The following is a 23,557-nucleotide window of genomic DNA, read 5'->3' on the forward strand; positions in this document are numbered from 1 at the left end:
GGGCTAAAATGCCTTCGCACGGGGTGCAATGGATGAACCCCACCGCCTGCTTTCTAACGGGTCCAGCCGCGGGCAGGGGCCTGGGTTATGCAGCCACATGACGCACCAGGCCTGCTGCTGGACCCCAACAAGCCTGGCCTCTGTGAACGCAGCTGTCCTCACAAACTGTCTCTTCGGGCCACAAGCACATTAGACGCTTCCGTTTTCCTTTCATTAGATCTCAAAACCGTCAGCTGATACCCGGGACAGGCACAGCACACATAGGTCATTCTAGAAATATTGGTGGTGTGAGCAAACTCCAAGCTGGAGACCACACGAGAATGATAGATCCGATCCCTTCTCTCAACAGAAGAAATCAAGGCTTAGAGAAGGGAAGAGACTCGCCCTAGGTCCCACAGCAAGCAGCAGTACTGGACCCAGCACGGAGGCCCCCAGGTTCCACGGTCAGGGCTCGCTACGCTACACCCTGAACGCAGACCCAGGGCAGCGGCCTCGGCCGCCTGAGGCCACTGCCCAAGGTATCGCCGCCTGTCATAACATCACGTTACTTCTGTCCCTCGCCTCACAGACTCCTTCTCTCTTTCCACTACAGGGAGAGGACTTCTCCAGGGCCGGATCAGCCTGCGGAGGGTGGAGGACACGGACTCTCAGGAAAGCGGCTCCAGACAGTTCCGCTGCTCCGGGAGAAGCGCCCCCGGCCCCACCCCCACGTGCGCCTGGCCCCACCCCCAAGCGCTCCCGGACCAGCCTCCACGTGCATCCGGCCCAGACAGGCCAAGCCTGGGAGGAGCCGAAGCCCCACTCCCCGCCTTCTGCGTAGGATCGCCCCTATTGACGTCGACAGACAGAAGCCGCGTCCAGTGAGAAGGAAAGGACGGCCGCTATAGCCCTATCGGCTGCTACAACACCAAAACGTATCCACCTAACTGGCTGACGCTACACCTTGGTCTTTCCGGGTCCTTGCACGCTTCGGCCCAACTTCTGCACAACTGAGCCCGAGGGGAATCCGGAAGGGACCTGCTGAACTGGTAAGTCTGTGCTGCCTGGGGTGCCTACTGGCGTCGGTTCGAGGGCTGCCGCGCGCCCGCTGCAGAGCTCAGAGTGGGAGACGGGTGCGGCGAGGAAGGCCAGGGAAAGGGGCGGGGAGGGGCGGGGAGGAGCGAGCACGTGGAACGCCGGTGCCACCGGGCCTAGGTGGCAGCTGGGGCAGGGCGCTTAGCCCGTTCGGGGACGCGTGGGGCCCTCCGGCCGGAACAGCGCTACAACCGTAAACACGCAAGGAGGGCACCCCGAGTGTCGCCGCTGAGGGCGTTTCTGTAAGCGCTTCTCTAAGCCCTGCTGCTGAAGGCCCCACCAGACACCTGGCGGGGGCTGGGCTGCGGGCCTTGGGGCTGTGTCCCCGTGAATGTTCAGGTCAGCATAACAGGTAAGGCGTGGCTGACGCTTACGAAGTGGCCGGCACTATGCTGGCTGCTTCACAGGCACTACGTTTTCCCAGCACCAGCGCTATGATGTGCTTGTTAGACGCAGAAAGGGGTGCAGTTTGGTTGTCCGTGAGGGGTAGCGAACGAACTAGCAAGTGCTGGGGCCTGGGTTTGGCCCTTGCCTTCACTCTGAGTTGTGTGTTAACGAGAAAGCCAGCTCTTCCACGCCTCGTGGGTTCCCCGGGGGCTTCAGAAACCAAGACACCTTTCACCACGGTGTTCTACAGGCATTGTCTTGTGACTCCAGCGGCGCAGCCAGAAGCAAAGGAAACTGAGGGGACAGCTTCCTAGAGGAAACAGTTCCAAAGTCCCAAACTCTGATTTTAAATTACGATAGAAATTAGAGTTGAGGTGATGTTTTGTGGGTAACCAGGCCTGGGGGTCCTACCAACAGAGGTGGAATCCCTGTTCCACCATTTAGCTTACGCTGGGTATGGTACCTAGCCCTCTAAGCCTGTTTCCTCATTTGTAAAATAGGATTGAAAATACCAACTCAGGGTGGGGCATTAGTACAAAGCCTGCTGCCTGAATTATTTCTTAAATAAATGTTAACAGAAAACTTTGTTGTTTTTTAAGTCAGCCGTCCAAAATGTTGTTTTACAATGAACAACTCTTAAATGCTGGGACTACAGGCACGCACCACCAGACCCAGCTAATTTTTAAATTATTTGTAGAGACGGGGCCGGGGGAAGGAGTGGTGTCTCACTATGTTGCCCAGGCTGGTCTTGAACTCCGGGGCTCAAGCAATCCTCCCACCTCGGCCTCTCAAAGTGCTGAGACTTTAGAGGCATGAGCCACCGCCCTGGCCTGTAGAAGCTACTTTGTATTCAGCTTTACAAACCAGTGGAGTTAGCGTTTTGCACACTACAGCCCGCTGGTGTGCAGACTTTTTTTTTTTTTTTTCCTTTTTGATACGGAGCTTCGCCCTTGTTACCCAGGCTGGAGTGCAATGGCGCGGTCTCGGCTCACCGCAACCTCCGCCTCCCGGGTTCAAGCGATTCTCCTACTTCAGCCTCCCGAGTAGCTGGGACTACAGGCGCGCGCCACCAAGCCTGGCTAATTTTTTGTATTTTAGTAGAGACAGGTTTTCACCATGTTGGCCAGGATGGTCTCATCTATCTCTTGACCTTGTGATCCGCCCGCCTCCCAAAGTGCTGGGATTACAGGCATGAACATCAGGCCCAGCCAGTCTACAGACTCTTAACAAAATTCTCCTGTTTTTGGATAATTAGGATGTTTCTCACTTTAACTATCACAGCATGGTGTAGTAAACATCATATATATGTGTAGTTTATATATAAATATATTTAAATATAAATATATTATATATAAATATAATGATATTTCACATACCCTAAAATTCACTTTTTAAAAAGGGTTCAATCCGGTGGCTTTTTTTTTTTAATTGGCAAGATTGTGCAACCATCACCGCTGCCTAATTCCAGAACATTCTCATCCGCCCAAGAATCAACCCCGCAGCCCCAGGATACCCCAGTCTCTGAGCCGCGGTTGTTGGGCTCTAGTCCAGGGCCCCTAACCATGTGCTAAACAAGATGGTGAGGCCCTGCCTAGAAATCAGAACAGCCCCGAGGCCTCCAAACCGAAGAGCCCCGTGGGGAGATGGAGCCCCTCCCCCATTCTGAGCTTTGGCCTCGTGCTAAGCCTGGACCTACCCCCTGTGCTGTCAAGCCTACCTCCCGGGGGAGGCGAGGCCAGTCCCGAAGTGTGCGGGCTGCCATCCCCCACACTTGGCTCCCGAGCTGGCCAGTGTTGGGGGGCGGGGGCCCAGCACTGCGGGTGGCGTGGAAGCCCGGGGCTGCCCCCTACTGGGTGTAGCGCACCCGCCGCCCCTCGCCTACTCTGGGCCTGCGCCTTAGGCCTGTTGAGGCCAGGCCTGGAATGGTGCCCTGGAAGCAGGTAAGAGCCTGTAATTCCGGAAGCTGCGGGCTCCCAAACCAGACACCATTTTGGAGACCGGTGCAAAAATATTTGCCGCTTGTGTGTGGAAAACTGCAAGACTGTGAGAGAGAGCCGACCTTCTCGTGCATGAACCTTTATAGAAGGTGGTTCACATATTCTGTACACTACATACGCATACGCTGGGCACATACTGGCTCGCTGTGTTAAATCTCAGAATTGCTGCCGCGCGTGGTGGCTCACGCCTGGCATCCCAACACTGCGCCGAGGCGGGAGGATCGCTGGAGGTCAGAAATTCGAGACCAGCCTGGGCGGCTACAAAGCGAGACCCCGTCTCTACAAAAATATTTTTTATTTTTATTATATTTTATTTTTCTGTCAAGCTGTTTTTTATTTCAAGGAGAGGGCAGGGGAGGGGGCCCAGTCTTTCTTGGCGGCGGCTTTCCTCATGGCGGCCAGTACCTTGCTGAGCTCCTCCTGCTTTCTCTTGGCATGGATGTGCGTCCCCACCCTTTTCTTGATGAACTTGAGGGCCCGTTTCTCCTTGGAGACCTTCAGTAGCCCCATGGCGCGCAGCTCGTACGGGGTGAAGCCACACACCTCCCGGATCATGTCCCGCACAAACTTGGTGTGTTTGCTCTGACGCCCGCGGCGGCGGCTGTGCCTGGGCTTGCTCACGTTCTTGGTCACCTTGTGGCCCTTGTTGAGGCCCACGGCCATAGGGTAGCGCAGAGCCATGGCTGCTACTCTCCAATGGCGCCGTGGCGGAAGGCCAAAAATGTTTTTTAAATTAGCCTGGTGTGGTGGCACTCGCCTGTAATTCCGTCTACTCCGAGGTGAGGCAGGAGGACGGCTTGAGCCGGGGAGATGGAGGTTGCTGTGAGCGGAGATCACACCACTGCACTTCAGCCAAAAGGAGAGTAGGAGGGAATAAGTAAATAAAATTAAATAAAGTGGTGTCTCACTGTGGTTTTGATTTGCATCTACCTAAGGACTAATGATGTTGGGTATCCTTTCATGTGCCAGTTGGCTATTTGTGTAGCTGCTTTTTTTTTTTAGACGGAGTTTCGCTCTTGTCGTCCAGGCTGCAATGCAGTGGCACCATCTCGGCTCACTGCAGCCTCCACCTCCCGGGTTCAAGCGATTCTTCTGGCTCAGCCTCCCAAATAGCTGGGACCACAGGCTCCCGCCACCAAACCGAGCTAATTTTTGTATTTTGTATTTTGAAACATGGGATTTCACCATATTGGTCAGGCTGGTCTCGAACTCCTGTCCTCGAGTGATCCACCCATCCCAGCCTCCCAAAGTGCTGGGATTACAGGCGTGAGCCACTGTGTCTGGCCCTAACTAGTGTCTTTTGATGCACGGAAGTTTTCAATTTTGATGAAGCCCAATGTGTGTGTGTGTGTGTGTGTGTGTGTGTGTGTGTGTGTGTGCGCGCGCGCGCGCGCGCGCACTTTGAGTGTCATATTTGAGAAATCATTGCTAATTTTATACCTTTGTTTCCTTCAAAAAGTTTTATAGTTTTAGATCTAGATCCATTTGGGTTCGTTTTTGTCCCATATGGTATGAAGTAGGGATCCAAATACATTCTTTTGCATTTTGATATTCAAATGTCCCAGCAGTTGAAAAGACACTTCTTTCTTTAGTTGAATGGTCTTGGCACCTCGATGAAAACCAATTGACCATAGATAGGCATATGGGTTTATTTCTGGTCTCAATTCTACTCCATTGATCTGTATTTCTATCCATATGCCAGTAACATGGTGTCTTGATTACTGTAGCTTTGTAGTGAATTTTGAAATTGGGAGGTGTGAGTCCTCCCAACTTTGTTCTTTTTCAAAATTATTTTGAGTATTCTGGGTCCCTTGCATAATATGAATTTAGGATCTGCTTATCCCTTGCTTAAAAAAAGGCATTTGGAATTTTGATATGGATTGCATTAAATCTGTAATTTCTGTCAACAGTGTTTTATAGTTTTCTGTGTACATGCCATACATTAATTTTGTTAAATATATTCCTAAGTACTTTTTCTCTCTCTCTTTTTTTTTTTTTGTAACTGAGCCTGAGCAGGACCAGAGGAGTACTTTATTCTTTTTGATGCCATTGTAAATGTAACTTTTCTTTAATATTCAGGCTGTTCATTGCTAGTGTACGGAAATATAACTGGTTTTTCTATATTGATCTTGTATCCTGCAACCTTGCTGAACTCATTTATTAGGTCCGGTAGCTTTTTGATGGATTCTTTAGGATTTTCTGTATATAAGATCATGTTTGGTCACCTTTATTTCTTTGTCTTGCCTAATTGCCTATCTAAAACTTCCACTACAATGTTGAATAGATGTAGTGAGAACCAACATCTTTGTCTTGTTCCTGACCATAGAGGGAAAACTTTGTCTTTGGCCAGTAAGTATGATGTTAGGTGTGGGTGTTTTGTAGCTGCCCCTTATCAGGTTGAGGAAACTACCTTCTGTTTCTAGTTTGAGTGTTTTTTTAATCATGAAAGGATGTTGCATTTTGTCCAGTGCTTTTTCTGTGTATCAACTGAGAAAATCATGTGAGGTTTTCCCCATCAATTAATACGGTGTATTATATTGATTGATTTTCATATGTTGAACCAACCTTATATTTCTGAGATAAATCCCACTTGGTCATGGTATATAATCCTTTTTATATGCTCCCGGATTTCACTTGCTAGCGTTTTGTTGAGGATTTTTGCGTCTCTATATTCATAACACATATTGACCTATATTTTTCTTTTCTTTTTTTTTTTTTTTGAGAGACAGAGTCTTGCTCTATTGCCCAGGCTGGAGTGCAGTGGCATGATCTCGGCTCACTGCAACCTCTGCCTCCCGGGTTCAAGCGATTCTTCTGCCTCAGCTTCCCAAGTAGCTGAGACTATAAGTGTGCACCACCATACCTAACTAATTTTTTGTATTTTAGTAGAGACGAGGTTTCACTCTATGTTGGCCGGGCTGGTCTTGAACTCCTGACCTCAGGCGATCTGCCTGCCTCGGCCTCCCAAAGTACTGAGCTTACAGGCATGAGCCATTGCACCCAGCCTTGACCTGTATTTTTTTTCCTGTATCTTTGTCTGGTTTTGGTAACATGGTAATACTGGCCTTATAAAATGATTCGGAAAAATGTAGTAAATATCTTGGAATTATTTTTGGAGGATCAGTTCCCAGAAGGAAGGCACGTACATTTATAAGTTACTTGATAAATATTGTCCAATCATTTTCCAAAAAACCAAATTGTGTTTATTTATTGTTTGAGATTAACATTGTCTTGGCAGAATAGTAGTCTCTTAGAAATTATAATTCTTTATGCCTTGAGGTACTTAAAAGTTTCTCTGAAAGACAAAGACAAGCCCAACCTTCTGAAACACACCTGATTTTAACATCTAGAGCAGCTCCAAAGGTACTAGATGCATCATGTTACCAGCAAATTGTTTTTGAGTGCTTCCTACATAGGACAGGGTTTTTCAGCTTTAGCACTATTTTTGGCCAGGTAACTCTTGTTGTTTTTGAGATGGAGTCTTGCTATGGTGCCCACACTGGTCTCAAACTCTGGACTCAAGCCATCCCACCTCAGCCTCCCAAGTAGTTGGAACTGTAGGTATGAGCCATCACAACCAGCTGAATAATTTTTTCTTTTTTCTGTCTCTTTTTTTTTTTATTTTTTTAATGTTTGTTTGAGACAGGATCTTGCTGTGTTGCGCAGGCTGGTCTTGAACTCCTAGGCTCAAGCAGTCCTCCTGCCTCGACTTCCCGAGCAGCTGGGATTACAGTCATCAGCCACTGCACCCAGCCCTGGATAATTCTTACTGAAGAATGTATGGAAGCTGCCCTGTGCATTGTAGGGTGGTTGGCAGCATCCCTGGCTTTTACCCACTAGGTGCTAGTGGCAGCCTACCCCTCCTTCTCCCAAGTTGTGACAAACAAAAATGTCTCCAGACGTTGCCACTTCTTAAGTAGTCCTTAAGAAGCACTGATCTACAAACTGTGATGCATACTGGGTTTTATATTATTACTAGATAAAATTGTCTCTAATGGCCGGGCACGGTGGCTCACGCCTGTAATCCCAGCACTTTGGGAGGCCGAGGTGGGCAGATCACTAGGTCAGCAGTTCGAGACTAGCCTGGCCAATATGGCAAAACCCGTCTCTACTAAAAATACAAAAATTAGCCAGGCATAGTGGCGCACGCCTGTAGCCCCAGCTACTCGCGAGGCTGAGACAGAAGAATCACTTGAGCCCAGGAGGCAGAGGTAGCAGTGAGCCGAGATTGTGTCACCATATCCTTGTTACTTTCAAATATGTCTCTTTAGGCTCAGTTTCTCTCTGTATTATCAGACCCGTATTTCCCATTGCCTGCATCTTGAGATTGATTTGTTCAAAATCAGACTTACTCTCCTCTCCCCAAAGTGTTCTTCCTTTATTCTTAGTCTCCCTGCTCATGACTTTACCAGTTATTCACTTAACCTTTCTCAACTCCTCTCTCCACCTCTCCCATGAAATTCGCTGCCTAAATCAAAATCCAGGCTCTGCTATCCCACATACCATGTCCATAATGTGTAAGTGAGTTCATCTCACCTGGGTTGCTGCTGCAGTTCTTACTGTCACCTTCTTCCCCATACCGCTGCCTTTCAGGTGCCCTTTCTTAGCAGCCCTAATCATGTCACTCCTTGCCCACCCAGAGTCCTCGTGACCATGTCCTGTCTGCCTCTGCAGGTTCATCCCCCCAATTTCTTGAACTTCAGGCTCTGGCCATACCAGATGGCCTACAGGCCCGCCACCCCCGCTGCCTTTCTTTTTTTTTTTTTTTTTTTTTTTTGTGACAGAGTCTTGCTCTGTCGCCCAGGCTGGAGTGCAGTGGCACTATCTCAGCTCACAGCAACCTCCACCTCCCAGGTTCAAGCGATTCTCCTGCTTCAGCCTCCCAAGTAGTGGGGATTGCAGGCACCCACCACCATGCCCGGCTAATTTTTGTATTTTTAGTAGAGACGGGGTTTCATCATGTTGGTCAGGCTGGTCTCGAACTCCTGACCTCAGGTGATCCGCCTGCCTCAGCCTGCCAAAGTGCTGGGATTATAGGCGTGAGCCACCGCACCTGGCCTAATTTTTGTATTTTTAGTAGAGATGGGGTTTCGCCATGTTGGTCAGGCTGGTCTCAAACTCCTGACCTCAGGTGATTGCCCACCTCGGCCTCCCAAAGTGCTGAGATTACAGGCGTGAGCCACCACTCCAGGCTTCCCTGACATTTTCATTCTTCAGACGGCACTTACCTCCCTCCCCCACCTCCAGCCCAGGCACGTGGAGCAGTCACTCCCTTCTCTCCCACCACACCTGGAGAGACCTGGGTCTGTACCCTTATTCTGCGCTACAGGGGTTGGTCTGTACATCTGTCTCCCATATTAAACAATCAGTGCCTCGAGACCAGGGAGCACAGCTTATTATCTCTGCCCACTCCCTAGCGCCTCACATGGAGTGGGCGCTCTGTAAATGTGTGCGGAGTAGTAAATGGAAATAACCCAGAGCAGAAAGAAGCTACTTGGGACTTAAAGTAGCCACAGGTTTCGTTTTGCTTTGCTTCAGTTCAGCAGAAATTTGCTAAGCACCAACTAGGTCATGGATGCTAGGAATAGAAAAAAGAACAAAGTAAGATGTTTGCCTTATAGAATTCACCTCACATCCAGTATAAGATGGGAGTATGAACAAAGAGTCGTGCAGAGTGATGAGTGCAAGCATGGACTGTAAAGTGGCCGTAGAGAATGAACTATGTTTGTGTTTGGGGAAGACACACTCCCCACCCCTGAACAGGCTTCTTAAAAGTACTAGAAAGGTACTGTGTTCGTACTAGCCTTTAAACTCTTTCTGTATTTGGAAGGCTTTATTAGTGTGACTTTTTAAATGATTTTTTTCTTTTTCTTTTTTTTTCTTTTTTTTTTTTTGAGACGGAGTCTCGCTCTATTGCCCAGGCTGGAGTGCGATGGTGCAGTCGTGGCTTACTGTAGCCTCCGCCTCCCAGGTTCAAGCGATTCTCCTGCCTCAGCCTCCCAAGTAACTGGGATTACAGGCACCCGCCACCACGCCCGGTGAATTGTTGTACTTTTAGTAGAGACGGGGTTTCACCACGTTGGCCAGGCTGATCTCGAACTCCTGACCTCAGGTAATCCACCCGCATCGGCCTCCCAAAGTGCTGGGATTACAAGCATGAGCCACCACACCTGGCCTTTAAAAGGATTTTTGCCCAACCTCAACAACTATATTACTTGATGTTGGCAGGCCCCCTTACCGGATTGAAGTGCCTGTACCTGGGGCCTATATGACTTAGGGGTGAACACATGCTCTCCCTGGCCCAAATTGGCACTTGTCAGTGCTTTTCTCATCAGCTGTGTCCTGCTGATTGTGCAGCCGCCTGTTGAGGATAATGGTGTGAGTGGGACACGGTCCTGCCTCCTGTGGGTGATCTGAAGTCTGACCAATTCGTGTGTTCCTTGCTGTATTCATACATTGTTACATAATTAAACAAATTAGAATCATTTCATATACAGAACATACACTCTAAAGGAATTTTGACCTTTTTCTAGAGTTGGTAATAATAATAAGCTTTATGTCAGTAGGGTTTATTTCTCCTATCAGTCTTTTTCTTTTTTTGAGATGAGGTCTCACTATGTTGCTCAGGCTGGTCTCAAACTCTGGGCTCAAGCAATCCTCCCACTTCAGCCTCCCAAAAGTGCTGGAATTATAGGCATGAGCTACCGCATGCAGCCATTTTCCTACCAGTCTTAACACTGGCCACACGTGCTTCCCTTCCTGTGCACAGTGCCTTTCAGCTTGTAACTTAACTATTAATAAATACAACAGAATCTTTTTTTTTTTTTTTTTTTTTTTGAGACGGCGTCTCGCTGTGTCGCCCAGGCTGGAGTGCAGTGGCCGGATCTCAGCTCACTGCAAGCTCCGCCTCCCGGGTTTACACCATTCTCCTGCCTCAGCCTCCCGAGTAGCTGGGACTACAGGCGCCCGCCACCTCGCCCGGCTAGTTTTTTGTATTTTTTTAGTAGAGATGGGGTTTCACCGTGTTAGCCAGGATGGTCTTGATCTCCTGACCTCATGATCCACACGTCTCGGCCTCCCAAAGTGCTGGGATTACAGGCTTGAGCCACCGCGCCCGGCCACAACTGTATTCTTTAGCTGGGGTATAAGATAACTGATCCATAGGGAAACCCACACATGGTGTTCAGGAGCCATTGTTTAGGACGATTAATAAGATAAAAATTTGGGGGCCAGGCTTGGTGGCCCATACCTGTAATCCCAGCACTTTGGGAGGACGAGGCAGGTAGATTACTTGAGGCCAGGAGTTCTTGAACAGCCTGGCCAACATGGTGAAACCCCGTCTTCACTAAAAATACAAAAATTAGCCAGGTGTGGTGGCGGGTGCCTGTAGTACCACCTACTTTGGAGGCTGAGGCAGGAGAATTGCTTGAACCCGAGAGGCAGAGGTTGCAGTGAGCTGAGATGGCGCCACTACATTCCAGCCTGGGCAACAGAGCGAGACTCCATCTCAAAACAAACAAACAAACAAAACCAAGCACACACATTTGGGCTGCAGGAGCAGGGATATTACTTTCAGAAAAGAGAAATTTAGACAGGCAAAAGAGCAGATCCGGGGGTTAGGGAGAAATCATGAACTCACTTTTGAACCTGTTGGATCTGCGGAAATAGACAGGAAGCAGCATATAGGAATCTGATGCTCAGTAGGGATATTAGGGTTGGAGCTGCATCTGCATTGGTAGATGAGATGGTGTTAAGTCTGAAAAGAAGAGGATCTAGGACAGAACAATGGGAAGCACACACAGGGTGTGTGACCCAGGAGAAATGAGCAAAGGATTCATTTAGCAAGAAGAAAACCAAGAGAAAGATATTACAGAAGCCAAAGGAAGAATGTAGCCTCCTGGTGCCTGCCGCATGTTGCAGGAATAAGGGCTAAAAAGGGACCACTCACTTTGGCAAGTAGGTGATCACGAGCAAGAGCATTTTAGCAGAAAGGCGAGGACAGAGGAAGCTTGGCTGCAGTGGGTTGAGGAATATTGGGAGATGAAGACACTGAGTTCGTGGATATAGACCATTCTTTCAGAATATGCCCATTCTTTTTGGATTAGAAATGGAACACTAACAAATGAAAAACCTGGGCATGTTTTTAAGATGAGATAAGGAGAAGGAGACATTAACATATGTAGAAACAGATGTCTGCAGTTCCTGGGGAGGAATGAGATCGATAGCCAGGTGGGATGGGTCTGCTTTTTGAAAAGGAGCAGTGATACCTGTTGTCCAAGACAAGGAAGAAGACAATTAGTAAAGGCAGGTATTTGTGGAGCAGAAGGGAGTGAAGTTAGGGGATTCATGCCTAGCAACGTTTTCTCTTTTCTTTTCTTTTCTTTTCTTTTCTTTTCTTTTCTTTTCTTTTCTTTTCTTTTCTTTTCTTTTCTGAGATGGAGTCTCACTCTGTCGCCCAGGCTGGAGTGCAGTGGCGCGATCTCGGCTCACTGTAAACTCCGCCTCCCAGGTTCAAACTATTCTCCTGCCTCAGCCTCCTGAGTAGCTGGGATTACAGGTGCACGCTACCACTCCTGGCTAAGTTTTGTATTTTTAGTAAAGACGGGGTGTCACCATGTTGGTTAGGCTGGTCTCAAACTGATCTCATGATCCGCCCGCCTCAGCCTCCCAAAGTGCTGGAATTACAGGCATAAGCCACCGTGCCCAGCCGTCCCTATTTCTGTGGAGTAGGGAGCTATGTGGTCAACTAGGGGTGACAGGAAGGAAGTGGGAAGGATGTTGGGAGAGTGCTGGAGGCAGCCCTTCCCGGGTAAGGCTTGGTATGGCAAATCTGATGATAACCCAGGGTGGGCCAGCCTTTTGCTGGTGCTGAACATGAAGCAGCTGTCAAGAAGCAAACAGAAAAGCCACACCCATGCACAGAGATTCATGGAATTTTTGTTTTTCTCTTTTAGGAACAGAAATGAATAAAAGTAGCTGGCAGAGTAGAAGAAGACATGGGAGAAGAAGCCACCAGCAGAACCCTTGGTTCAGACTCCGTGATCCTGAAGACAGGCAAGTGTGCCACTCTGGGGAGCCACTTTTGCCCAGTGTGCTTCTGGCATTGTACGCATGGCATGTTACACGCTCACAGGCATGGAGATCACCAGGGGGCTCATCCCAATGCAGGTTCTGATTCCGTGGGTCTGAGGGGTCTTGAGGAGAGCCTGCCTTCCTAACGTGCTCCCAGGGCATGTGGCTGTGGTGGGCCAGCCCACCACACTGAGTAATGAGGGGAGTGGACCACTCTCTGTTCTTTCCTAAGCGACCACGACCTCTGGCCAGGGCATTCGCCATAAGGCTGGAGGTAGACGTTATCTGATACAACTGGAAAACTGTTTCTCCATTTTGTAGACTTTTTATGAAAATACCTTTGTGGAAACCAAATTTTATTCAGCCTAAGTCTTGGACAAGGATATACACTCATGCTTCACTTAACGAGGGGGAATGCATTCTGAGGAATGTGTTATTAGGCTGTCGTGTCACGCAAACATCATAGCACATACTTAACACAAACCTACATGGTACAGCCAGCCACACACCTAAGCTATATGGGTGTAGCCCATTGCTCCTAGGCTGCAAACCTGTGCAGCATGTGACTACTGAATTCGAGAGGCAGGCAGGACACAGTGGTATTTGTGGATCTCAACATAGAAAAGATACAGTAAAGATAGGGTATACAGGATTTTTTTTAAAATGGTATACCTATATATGACACTTCCTGTGAATAGAGCTTGCAGGACTAGAAGTCAGTGAGAGTGATGAGTGAACATAAAGGCTTAGGACATTATACTAGTATAGACTTTAAAACACTGTACACCAGGCTACATTACATTTATTTATTTCCTTAAGAGATGAGGTCTCACTCTGTTGCTCAGGCTGGTCTCAAAGTCCTGAGCTCAAGTGATCCTTCTGCCTCAGCCCCCCAAAGTGCTAGGATTATAGACGTGAACCACCACGCCAGGCCAAGGCAACATTAAATGTATTTTTAAAATAAAGTTGGCTGGGCCGGGCATGGTGGCTGACGCCTGTAATCCCAACACTTTGGGAGGCCAAGGCAGGTGGATCACTTGAGGTCAGGAGTTTGAGACCAGTCTGGCCAACATGGCGAAACCCCCTCTCTACTAAAAATACAAAAATTATCTGGGTGGCGTGGCACACGCCTCTACTACATCCTTCAGCCTATAATTCCCACAGAAGCTACTTGTGGATTTACACATCAAGTGTTTTAGCCACGGCTCTATCCCAGTGTTACTGAACTAATCAACTCTGTCCCCCAAAGCCCAATTTTTCTGTCTGTAAGATTGTGTAGTCAAGTAAAAGTTAAACTCTTCATGCTACTGAATCCAATAAAGAATGAAATTCACCTAGCCTTGTAACTGCCGTTGTGCTGACAAATGAGCCCAGCTGGTAAAATTCTTATTGGCAGAGATTTCTATTTTTTCTTTTAATCTGGAAAATTCCACAAGACCTCACAAAATGCTTGAGTGAGAAAATAAGAAGAGGGAATCACTGACATCTGTTCTCTTTTAACGAAAGAAAAAAGAGTGAAAAACCAAAACCTTGCCCTATTTTGTTGTATTTGCAAGAGGAGATCAGTGCTTCTCAAGTAATCAGAAAGGTCAGAGATCAGAGGTGAAGGTTGCAGAACTGCCCGAATGGACCCCCAGTCAGAATGCCTGGAACTCAAGCCCTGGGCTCCAAGTTAACACAGCTGTGTGTCAACAGGTCCGACTCCCAGGCAGCGCAGTCGGCTCAGGATTCCAGCCACGGTGATGATGAGTCTCCGTCGACCTCGTCTGGCACAGCTGGGGCCTCCTCTGTGCCGGGTAAGGCCACTTGCTGGGTGAGACTCCTGGCCCCTGCGCACAGGGAAGGCTGAGACCCATTCCTGGCTCGGAAGGAGTTGCAGGAGCAAATTGAAACACTCAGGGAGGGAGCTGGGTGCATCAGGAATGGTGGTCCTGAGGCAAACCGCCTCCTCCAGGACTGAGCACAGTCCAGGATGTTGCTTGACAAGGCAGCTCATCCCCGCTCTCAGAAAAGACAGGCAGCCATGAGGTGGGGGGAGAGGCCACTGGGCACCCAACTCAGGTGGTCAGTTCACAGTGGTTGAAATTGATGCATTTAATTTTTTTATGTAAAGAGCTACCTGGGTTTTACTTTGACCCTGAAAAGAAACGCTACTTCCGCTTGCTCCCTGGACATAACAACTGCAACCCCCTGACGAAAGAGAGCATCCGGCAGAAGGAGATGGAGAGCAAGAGACTGCGGCTGCTTGAGGAAGAGGACAAGCAGAAAAAGGTGGGCTCCTCACCCCTTCGCCCCCCTGTCCTCTGCTCCTGCCAGCACCTGTCCATCCACTGTTGAAAAGGGTGCCAGTTAGATGCCCCTGCAACAGTTAGCAGAGGCACTTCAGGGGATGTGGCCCCAGCTTTTCCCTGACAGAAGACAAGAATAAGAACAGCCAAGAGCCCCTCCTTCCATCCCCATTTTCTTGTTTGCTAAATTTTTTTCAGCAGTTATTTATTTATTTATTTATCTTTTCGAGATGGAGTCTCACTTTGTTACCCAGGCTGGAGTGCAGTGGCATGATCTCGGCTCAGCGCAACCTCTGCCTCCCGGGTTCAAGCAGTTTCCTGCCTCAGCATACTGAGTAGCTGGGACTACAGGCACGTCCCACCATGCCCAGCTAATTTTTTTATTTTTAGTAGAGACAGGGTTTCACCATGTTGTCCAGGTTGGTCTTGAACTCCTGACTTCAAGTGATCTGCCCACCTCGGCCTCCCAAAGTGCTGGGATTATATGTGCGAGCCACTGCGCCCAGCCTTCTTCAGCAGTTCTGTTTTGTCATTCCTGAAGGAATCTTGGGAGGCAGTGTGATACTATTTTAGTAACTGTTTTTTGGTTTTTGGGTTTTTTTTTTGAGACAGGGTCTCACTCTGTCGCCCAGGTTGGAGTGCAGTGGTGTGATCTCGGCTCACTGCAGCCTCCACCTCCCAGGTTCAAGTGAGCCTCCTGCCTCAGCCTCCCAAGTAGCTGGGATTACAGGTGCCTGCCACCATGCCCAGCTAATTTTTGTGTTTTTTTTGTAGAGATGGAGTTTCACCATGTTGGCCAGGCTGATCTTGAACTCCTGGCCTCAAGTAATCCGCCCACCTTGGCCTCCCAAAGTGTGGGATTAGAGGTGTGGGCCACCATGCCCGACCCAACTTTCTATTTTAAATAGAAGACCAGGATGCATGATTTGGAATACAGGCCATCTTGACACAGGTCTAGATGCTAGCATATATTGTTGTCAAGGTAGGCAATGGAACGTATAGTTCCAGCCTTGGGTCACCACAGGTGGAATGGAAAGCGGTGCAGGCCTGTTTGCAGTACCATTGCTGCACTCTTGCACCTGGTGACTTCATCCCTCTGGGTGTATGTGGATGGAGAACATGGCAGAGTTGAGGAGCAGACTTTCCTGCTCACATTTTTTTTTTTTTTTTTTGAGACGGAGTCTCGCTCTATTGCCCAGGCTGGAGTGCAGTGGTGTGATCTCGGCTCACTGCAAGCTCCGCCTCCCAGGTTCAAGCCATTCTCCTGCCTCAGCCTCCCAAGTAGCTGGGACTACAGTTGCGTGCCACCACACCCAGCTAATTTCTTTTTGTATTTTTAGTAGAGACGGGGTTTCACCATGTTAGCCAGGATGGTCTCGATCTCCTGACCTTGTGATCCGCCCGCCTCGGCCTCCCAAAGTGCTGGGATTACAGGTGTGAGCCACCGCGCCCGGCCTTCGCCCACACTTTCTTGTGCTGGGCCTTTCCTCTTGCCAAGGACAGGAGACTTGGAAAGGATACCATTGGATTTTTATGCATAAAATTTCTGCCAATTTAGTGCCTATTTCCTTTATTGCGTCCTGTGGAACGAAAAACATTCTCCATTATCCCATAACAAATAAATCTTCATTGAATTGTTCTCTTTTTTGTAATAAATCTAGATTGCCAGGATGGGATTTAATGCATCTTCCATGCTCCGAAAAAGCCAACTGGGTTTTCTCAACGTCACCAGTTATTGCCAGTAAGACAATGCCTCTTTGTTATGTTTCTTCATGAATGTTCTTTTCTTGTTTCTTATTTTCATGGTACGAGAATCCAATCTGGACAGACCATGTGGCTACCCCGTGAGGCACCTGCATAGTTGAGGGGGCTCCAGTTCAGAGCCTGCCTTCTGCTGCTTAAACCCACCCTGAGAAAGCTGTTCTCTCTAGACTGAAGGAGAGGGACTCTTGCAGGAGGCTAGGGAGAGAGGATGGGGACGTAGGCAGAGATGTCTATTCTCTGGTACTCATAAGTCATTCTAGTAGAAGATCCTACAACTTCATTCCCATGACATTTCTGCATGCTGCTTTTCCTTCTAATGAGTTGTCACCAAAAATGGGGCATTAAATGGATGTGTGTGTACTAAACTTTATCCAAGTACTTATGATGTCTGATACAATTCTAACTAAAACCCTGTGAGATGGGCCGATACTTTCCCCCGTTTCCTGAGTAAGAGACTGGGGCTCAGAGTGGAGTGATTTGCTCAAGGTAAAGCTAGAAGTGGGGAACTGTCTGACTCCAACACCTGAGCGCCCAACCCTGCGTCTCCTGCCCCCACTGTACATGTGTAAGTGAAGAACCCTGCATTTAAGGCAGCTTCCTGGGGCACAGCCCTCGCACCTTGGAGCAGGACCCCTTCAGGGAAGACCAGAAACACCGTGGGTATCAGGCAGTGTAGGCCCCTCCTCTGTTTTCCTCCTTCTGAGACAGAAAGAGTTAAAACTCTAGTTAGATCTGTTCCTCATCCTGCGAAACAAGAGGCAGCATATCCTGGGGCTCTTCCCAGCAGTGGAGTGCCCTCCAGACCATTGTTTCATCTGGAGTGCCCTCCAGACCATTGTTTCATCTCCAGCACTTTGGTCATCTCAGGAGAAGGAGGTGTACTGGATGATGCAGGCACAAGTCCCTCTAACTCCCACTCTTTGACTCTGTAAATGGGCCACTCACTTCTTCATTTTCATCTTCCTGAGTGTTCTGTGGGGAAACTCAAATTCACATAATCTGGGATCTTGCTCAGCTCCATTGCTGAGAAGTACTATGGAGCAGGCTGACGAGGAGAGATGGGCCTCAGCGGGGAGGGAAGGCCAGAGACCCCCGAATCTTCTTCATGCATGTCAGCTACAGCATCCATGCCCCTACCCTCTGTTTCTGCAGTTTAGCCCACGAGCTGCGTCTCAGTTGCATGGAGAGGAAAAAGGTCCAGATTCGGAGCTTGGATCCCTCCGCCTTGGCAAGCGACCGATTTAACCTCATACTGGTGAGTGGGAGGGGGACAGCTGTGGATACCTAGGATGTGAGTACCACCCTCTGGACACTTTGTGGCTTAGCGTTGCCAGTCATCAAGCCTGGCTCTGGAGAAGCCAACTGCAATGAAAGCAGGTGGCATCTTCTTGGTTGTACGATTTTAACCTGCCTGCTGGCTCCCGGCTGGGAGATGCTGAGCTGGCAGGCAGGCTGTGTGGTGACCATCATCACCCCCACATCAGTTCCATTGTTTGACATCAGAGTCTGGACCCAGCCACACCTTGACTAAGAAACCTGACACAGTAACTTCTCCTTGGCTGTGTTATATATTCATTTAAAAAGGTTCACAGTGGACCAGGGGACATCTAATTCTTCCTGAAGTGGGACAGGACTTGGTGGCTAAACCTGCAGCCCAGTATGCCTTTGGTCACTAGAGGGTAGGACTCCTTGCTTGCCGCCCTGGCCTCAGGGGCACCTCCCATCAACGCACCTCCATCACATCATTTGCAGGGGGTGAAAGGCCTTCTCTGGTTTGGGATGGACCCAAGCTGGAGGCCAAGGTCAGCTTAAACCCAGAGGCCAAGGAATTGTTGGCAGAGAGCTAGAGGGTCCACTGCAAACAAAGGTCCCTGACCCTTCGATGGACCACGTAAGAGCAGGGTGTGCCCGGCAAGCCCTGTCCTTCCTGGAGGCTGAGGGAAAGCCAGGGAGAGTGAGACGAGGATACAGAGGCAGGAGCATCTGGACTCGGTCATCTGCTGGCCGGACTGGAGGCCGATGCTAGAGATTGACCCTGGAGGTCAACACTGCATCCTTCTGCCCCAGGAGACCACCACAGCGGGGTCCTTCCGTGTGAGGGGTGTTGGGGGCTGAGCCCACATTCTCCCGTGTGGCTTTTCTCTCCATGAGTGCTTGGGGATATGGTTTGACTAAATGAGTGGAATCTTCTGTTGTGGTGGGTTCCCCTCAGGAGTCCCTTCCCTGGGGTAAAGCGCATGGGAACAGTGGGGGTCATTGGCATGTGGGGTCTGGTGATACACAGGCCACTGTTCACAAGCCTGGACGCCCCGACCCTCGTGCTTCATCTCTCCTGACCCAGGCTTTACGTGTGGTAGGTCGTCTCCATCACCCAAAGTCACAGTGACTGGCTGGCCGGTGTGACCGCAGGGCCGGAAAGTGGCTTGCCACCTGGCGCACAGTTTTTCAGATCTGAGTCTAGTCTCAGTGATTCTTCTGGGAACATGACTTCTTCCTGGGTAAACTTAACAAAGTTGATACACTTTCACCAAAACCAGCGTCCAAACCTGTGTGTGGGTCTGTATTTATTAATATATACAAAACACATAACTATGTAGAGTTTTTGCTTTGAAATAGCGATTAACCACATCATGTTTTAAAATGAGAAAAAAAAGCTTAAAATAGCCCACATCTGGCACAGTGGTTCATGCCTGTAATCTCAGCATTTTGGGAGGCTTCGACAGGCGGTTCACTTGAGCCCAAAAGTTCGAGACCAGCCTAGGCAACATGGGTAAACCCTGTCTCTACAAAAAATATAAATTAGCTGGGCATGGTGGTGTGTGCATGTAGTCCCAGCTACTCGGGAGGCTGAGGTGGGAGGAACACTTGATCCTAGGAAGTCAAGGCTGCAGTGAGCCATGATTCTGCCACTGCACTCCAGCCTGGGCAACCAGATCAAGACTCTGTCTCAAAAGAAAAAACAAAAATAGGGCCAAGTGCAGTGGCTCACACCTGTAGTCCCAGCACTTTGGGAGACCGACGTGGGAGGATCACTTGAGGTCAGGAGTTCGAGACTGGCCTGACCAACATTGTGAAACCCCGTCTGTACTAAAAAAACCAAAATTAGCTGGGTGTGGTGGTTCACACCTGTAGTCCTAGCTACTCAGGAGGCTGAGGTGAGAGAATAGCTTGAACCTGGGAGGCAGAGGCTTCAGCAAGCTGAGATCATGCCACTGCACTTCAGCCTGGGCGACAGAGTGAGACTCCCTCTCAAAAAAAAAATTAGCCCACATCCTGAGCTAGGCATGGTGCCTCACACCTGTAATCCCAGCTCTTTGGGTGGCTGAGGCAGGAGGATCACTTGAGGCCAGAAGTTCAAGACCAGCCTGGACAACATAGTGAGACACTATCTCTACAAAAAAAATATAAAAGTGGCCAGGCACAGTGGTTCATGCCTGTAGTCCTAGCTGCTCAGGAGGCTGAGGAGAGAAGATCACTTGAGCCCAGGAGTTCAGGGTTATCATGAGCCATGATCATGCCACTGCACTCCAGCCTGGGTGACAACAGTGAGACCCCACCTCTTTAAAAAAATAAAAATAAAAAAATAGCCTACTTTTGCTCAAGCCTGTAATCCCAGCACTTTGGGAGGCCGAGGCGGGTGGCTCTCGAGGTCAGGAGATCAAGACCATCCTGGCTAATACGGTGAAACCCCATCTCTCCTGAAAATACAAAAAAAACTAGGTGGCGGGCGCCTGTAGTCCCAGCTACTCAGGAGGCTGAGGCAGGAGAATGGCGTGAACCCGGGAGGTGGAGCTTGCAGTGAGCCGAGATCGCACCACTGCACTCCAGCCTGGGCTACAGAGCAAGACTCCATCTCAAAAAAAAAAAAAAAAAAAAAAAAAGCCTATATTTGGTTTTTTTGTTGTTTGTTTGTTTGTTTTGAGATGGAGTCTCACTCTAGTCTCGCTGGAGTGCAGTGGCCAGATCTCAGCTCACTGCAAGCTCCGCCTCCCGGGTTTACGCCATTCTCCTGCCTCAGCCTCCCGAGTAGCTGGGACTACAGGCGCATCACCTTGCCCGGCTAGTTTTTTGTATTTTTAAGTAGAGACGGGGTTTCACCGTGTTAGCCAGGATGGTCTCGATCTCCTGACCTTGTGATCCGCCCATCTCAGCCTCCCAAAGTGCTGGGATTACAGGCTTGAGCCACCGTGCCTGGCCAAAAAAGCCTACATTTGAATGCAGTCTTTTTCTGTTGCACATTTTATTCAGTGGGTTTTTTGTTTGTTTGTTTGTTTTCATGGTGGTAAAAATTAGTGCCTATGTAATAGGAACTAGCATTTTTCCTATTGCTGCACAGCCTTCGTGATGGCACGTGGCACATTCCTCTGGGTGCGTGCCAGCACTCTCCCAAACCCACTTCTGAGTGAGGTCCTCATGCAGATCTCAGACTTTCTGGCCATGTCCCCTCACTGCCATTCTCATCCTTCCTCTTGAATTGTTAGATCAGACATGTACTGACTTTGCCCAGAGATGGCTGCACTGAATTAGGGGAAGTGAAGTCATCTCCACACTCATGGAGAGGAGCTCTCACCCAGTGAAAATGCACAGAGCATGGGGGCCAGGAGAGACGAGCAGGTCCCTCTTACGTAACCCACCAGGCGCAGGCTGGGATGTCACCCACTGCCCCTTTCTCTTCTCCAGGCAGATACCAACAGTGACCGGCTCTTCACAGTGAACGATGTCAAAGTCGGAGGCTCCAAGTATGGCATCATCAACCTGCAAAGTCTGAAGACCCCTACGCTTAAGGTGTTCATGCACGAAAACCTCTACTTCACCAACCGGAAGGTATGTTGCCCATCCCTGTAGCCTTGCTGCACACTTGGCCGTGGGGGTAGTTGGCCAAATTCAGGATAGAGGAGAGTAATTGGGGAAGAGGGCAGAGCATGGTTACCTCATTTTTCCATAGGACTTGATTTTTACTTCAGCCTAGGAGTTTCAGACCAACCTGGGCAGCGGAACATGCATGGTGAAAACTCGTCTCTACAAAAAAAAATAATAATAATTATCTGAGTGTGGTGGTGTGCACCTGTAGTCCCAGCTACTTGAGGATTCGGGGGGAGGTGAGGTGGGAAGATCACCTGAGGCCGGGAGATCGAGGCTGCAGTGAGCCATGATCGTGCCACTGCACTCCAACCTTGGTAACAGAGTGAGACCCTATCTCAAAAAATGGATTTATAGTTGCTCAGAACCCATAGGGAAAGAAAAGGGTCCCAGGAGTTTCTTGTCTTGGAAAAGAAAGTGAAATGAGATGATTGGGGTAGGTTGAAACAGCGCTTCTTTAACTGGTCCTCGGGACTGTCCCTCCAGGGGTCCAGGAGTTGATCTGAAAGGGCCCACACCAGGGCAGAGAGTTCCTTGGACATGGGTGACAGTGACTGTGGCCTGGATAGGAGGGGTCCTGCCCTGTGTGTTGGAGTGATACGTCATCCAGCCAGGCCGCAGCCAGCACTGAGGCTTAAACAAATAAGAGGAGCTTCCTGTCTAGGGAGCAACCTTTAAGTTGCAGTGGGGTGATGGCAGCATCCATGGGAAGCTGTGACTTGCTATTCAGTTGGGACATAAGCCGCAAGATGGTTACAGGTTGAAAATGGCTTCTGGGTGAAGTAAGATACACCTTCAGAGTTAGGCTTATCTCCTGTCATTCAGCCCTGCCCAGAGGGTATGCCAGATATACCAGATGTCTCCCTGTGGCTCTGTTGGAGGACTCAGACTTGAGGTTACTTCCTGTCCTGCTCAAGCCCTGCCCTCAGAATGTTTGTTCCAGCCCATTTGAAGAGGAGCAAGACCTGAAGAAAGAAGTCACGTGTCTGTGTCCCCACAAGTTATTCCACAGGAAAGCATATTACTGTGGAATAACTTTCCGTCTTGCTGTGTGCTTCCTCACCAGGTGAATTCGGTGTGCTGGGCCTCACTCAATCACTTGGATTCCCACATTCTGTATCCTTTGGCAGAGGAAGAGGTTTGGTGGGCAGGCCACACCCTGACGTGGACCTGGGTATCTGTGGGCTTCATGGCATGGCATCTTAGTGACCAGAGGGCTGGGCCCTTGTGCACTTAAATCTCATGCTTTAGAAAAAAGCGTACCTGGGTAGAACACAAGGATGCCCGTGGAGCACAGAGAAGTAGCTGAGGTCAGGTCCCATCATGGCTGTTTCTCAAGATGACATTGATGTCACTGTGTGGCAGACACTCTCTGGGCCTTCACATGCGTGTGGTGGAGACAGGATAGGAACTTGGGCTCCAAGGCCGGCCCACTCTGCCACTGTGGCGTGTGACAGGAGGCTCTGGGTTCACGACACAGACCCAGTATTCCTGCCGGAGAGCTGGTGCGGTAGCAGAGCAACAAAGCGGAAAGGAGCAGCACAGCCTTGGGGAGGAAGCCCAGCTCCTCCTGAGGCCAGGGAGGAAAACGTGGTCAGGAGGGCAGGGTCCTCCCAGGGGAAGCTGAGGGCAGGGTCAGGGAGGCGGTTTCTTTGGCAGTGGACTTGGGTCCGTGGGTTCTGGGCCTCAGGTCCCTGCTGGCAACAGCTTTTTAGAGCACTCATCACACTAGTCTTTGCCTTCCCGAGTGAGCGGAGCCACTTTGCTGAGAGCACAGTAGTACGGCGTTGTGGTCCCTGGCCTCTCGTACCCTTGGGGGCTCTTGATATGGCACAAGACTTGATTCACTGAAAGCCACATGTTAATGACTCTTGTCCTTGGTTCATTCTCATATTAAATGTGTTCTGGAAACAACATGACTGCTCGTTGTACTTAACACCTACTTCTTGAGTTGTCGTGAGATTAGCATTAGTTAACTCCTGTGAATGCACCTAGCAGTTCCTGGTACATCATTGGTCTTAAACAAGTGATAACTGAATCAGAGTCTTTTTTTAAAATTTTATTTGTTTCACAGCACTGTCTTTCAAAGGAGTTTTTTGGTTTTTATTTAATTTT

The 23,557-nt window shown here is 49.3% G+C and overlaps 1 protein-coding gene and 1 pseudogene across 7 annotated transcripts in view; one reads left to right on the plus strand and one right to left on the minus strand.

Annotated features, from left to right (window-relative positions):
* Window positions 1–724: 724 nt before the first annotated feature.
* Window positions 725–23,557, plus strand: part of DCAF4 (DDB1 and CUL4 associated factor 4) — a 34,519-nt gene continuing 11,686 nt past the window's right edge. For 2 of the 7 annotated variants that reach the window (XM_015144016.3, XM_077937749.1), the window contains exons 1-8: window positions 725–1,028; window positions 12,413–12,512; window positions 14,226–14,326; window positions 14,644–14,801; window positions 16,480–16,559; window positions 17,735–17,837; window positions 21,263–21,406; window positions 22,509–22,558. In XM_015144016.3, the coding sequence (XP_014999502.2) occupies window positions 12,421–12,512; window positions 14,226–14,326; window positions 14,644–14,801; window positions 16,480–16,559; window positions 17,735–17,837; window positions 21,263–21,406; window positions 22,509–22,558 (728 nt within the window). In that variant the 5' untranslated portion in view covers window positions 725–1,028; window positions 12,413–12,420. 7 annotated transcript variants of the gene reach the window in all.
* On the minus strand, window positions 3,792–4,143 carry LOC695444 (large ribosomal subunit protein eL36 pseudogene; annotated as a pseudogene).

This window comes from Macaca mulatta, chromosome 7 (assembly GCF_049350105.2).
Source record: "Macaca mulatta isolate MMU2019108-1 chromosome 7, T2T-MMU8v2.0, whole genome shotgun sequence".
NCBI lineage: Eukaryota > Metazoa > Chordata > Mammalia > Primates > Cercopithecidae > Macaca > Macaca mulatta.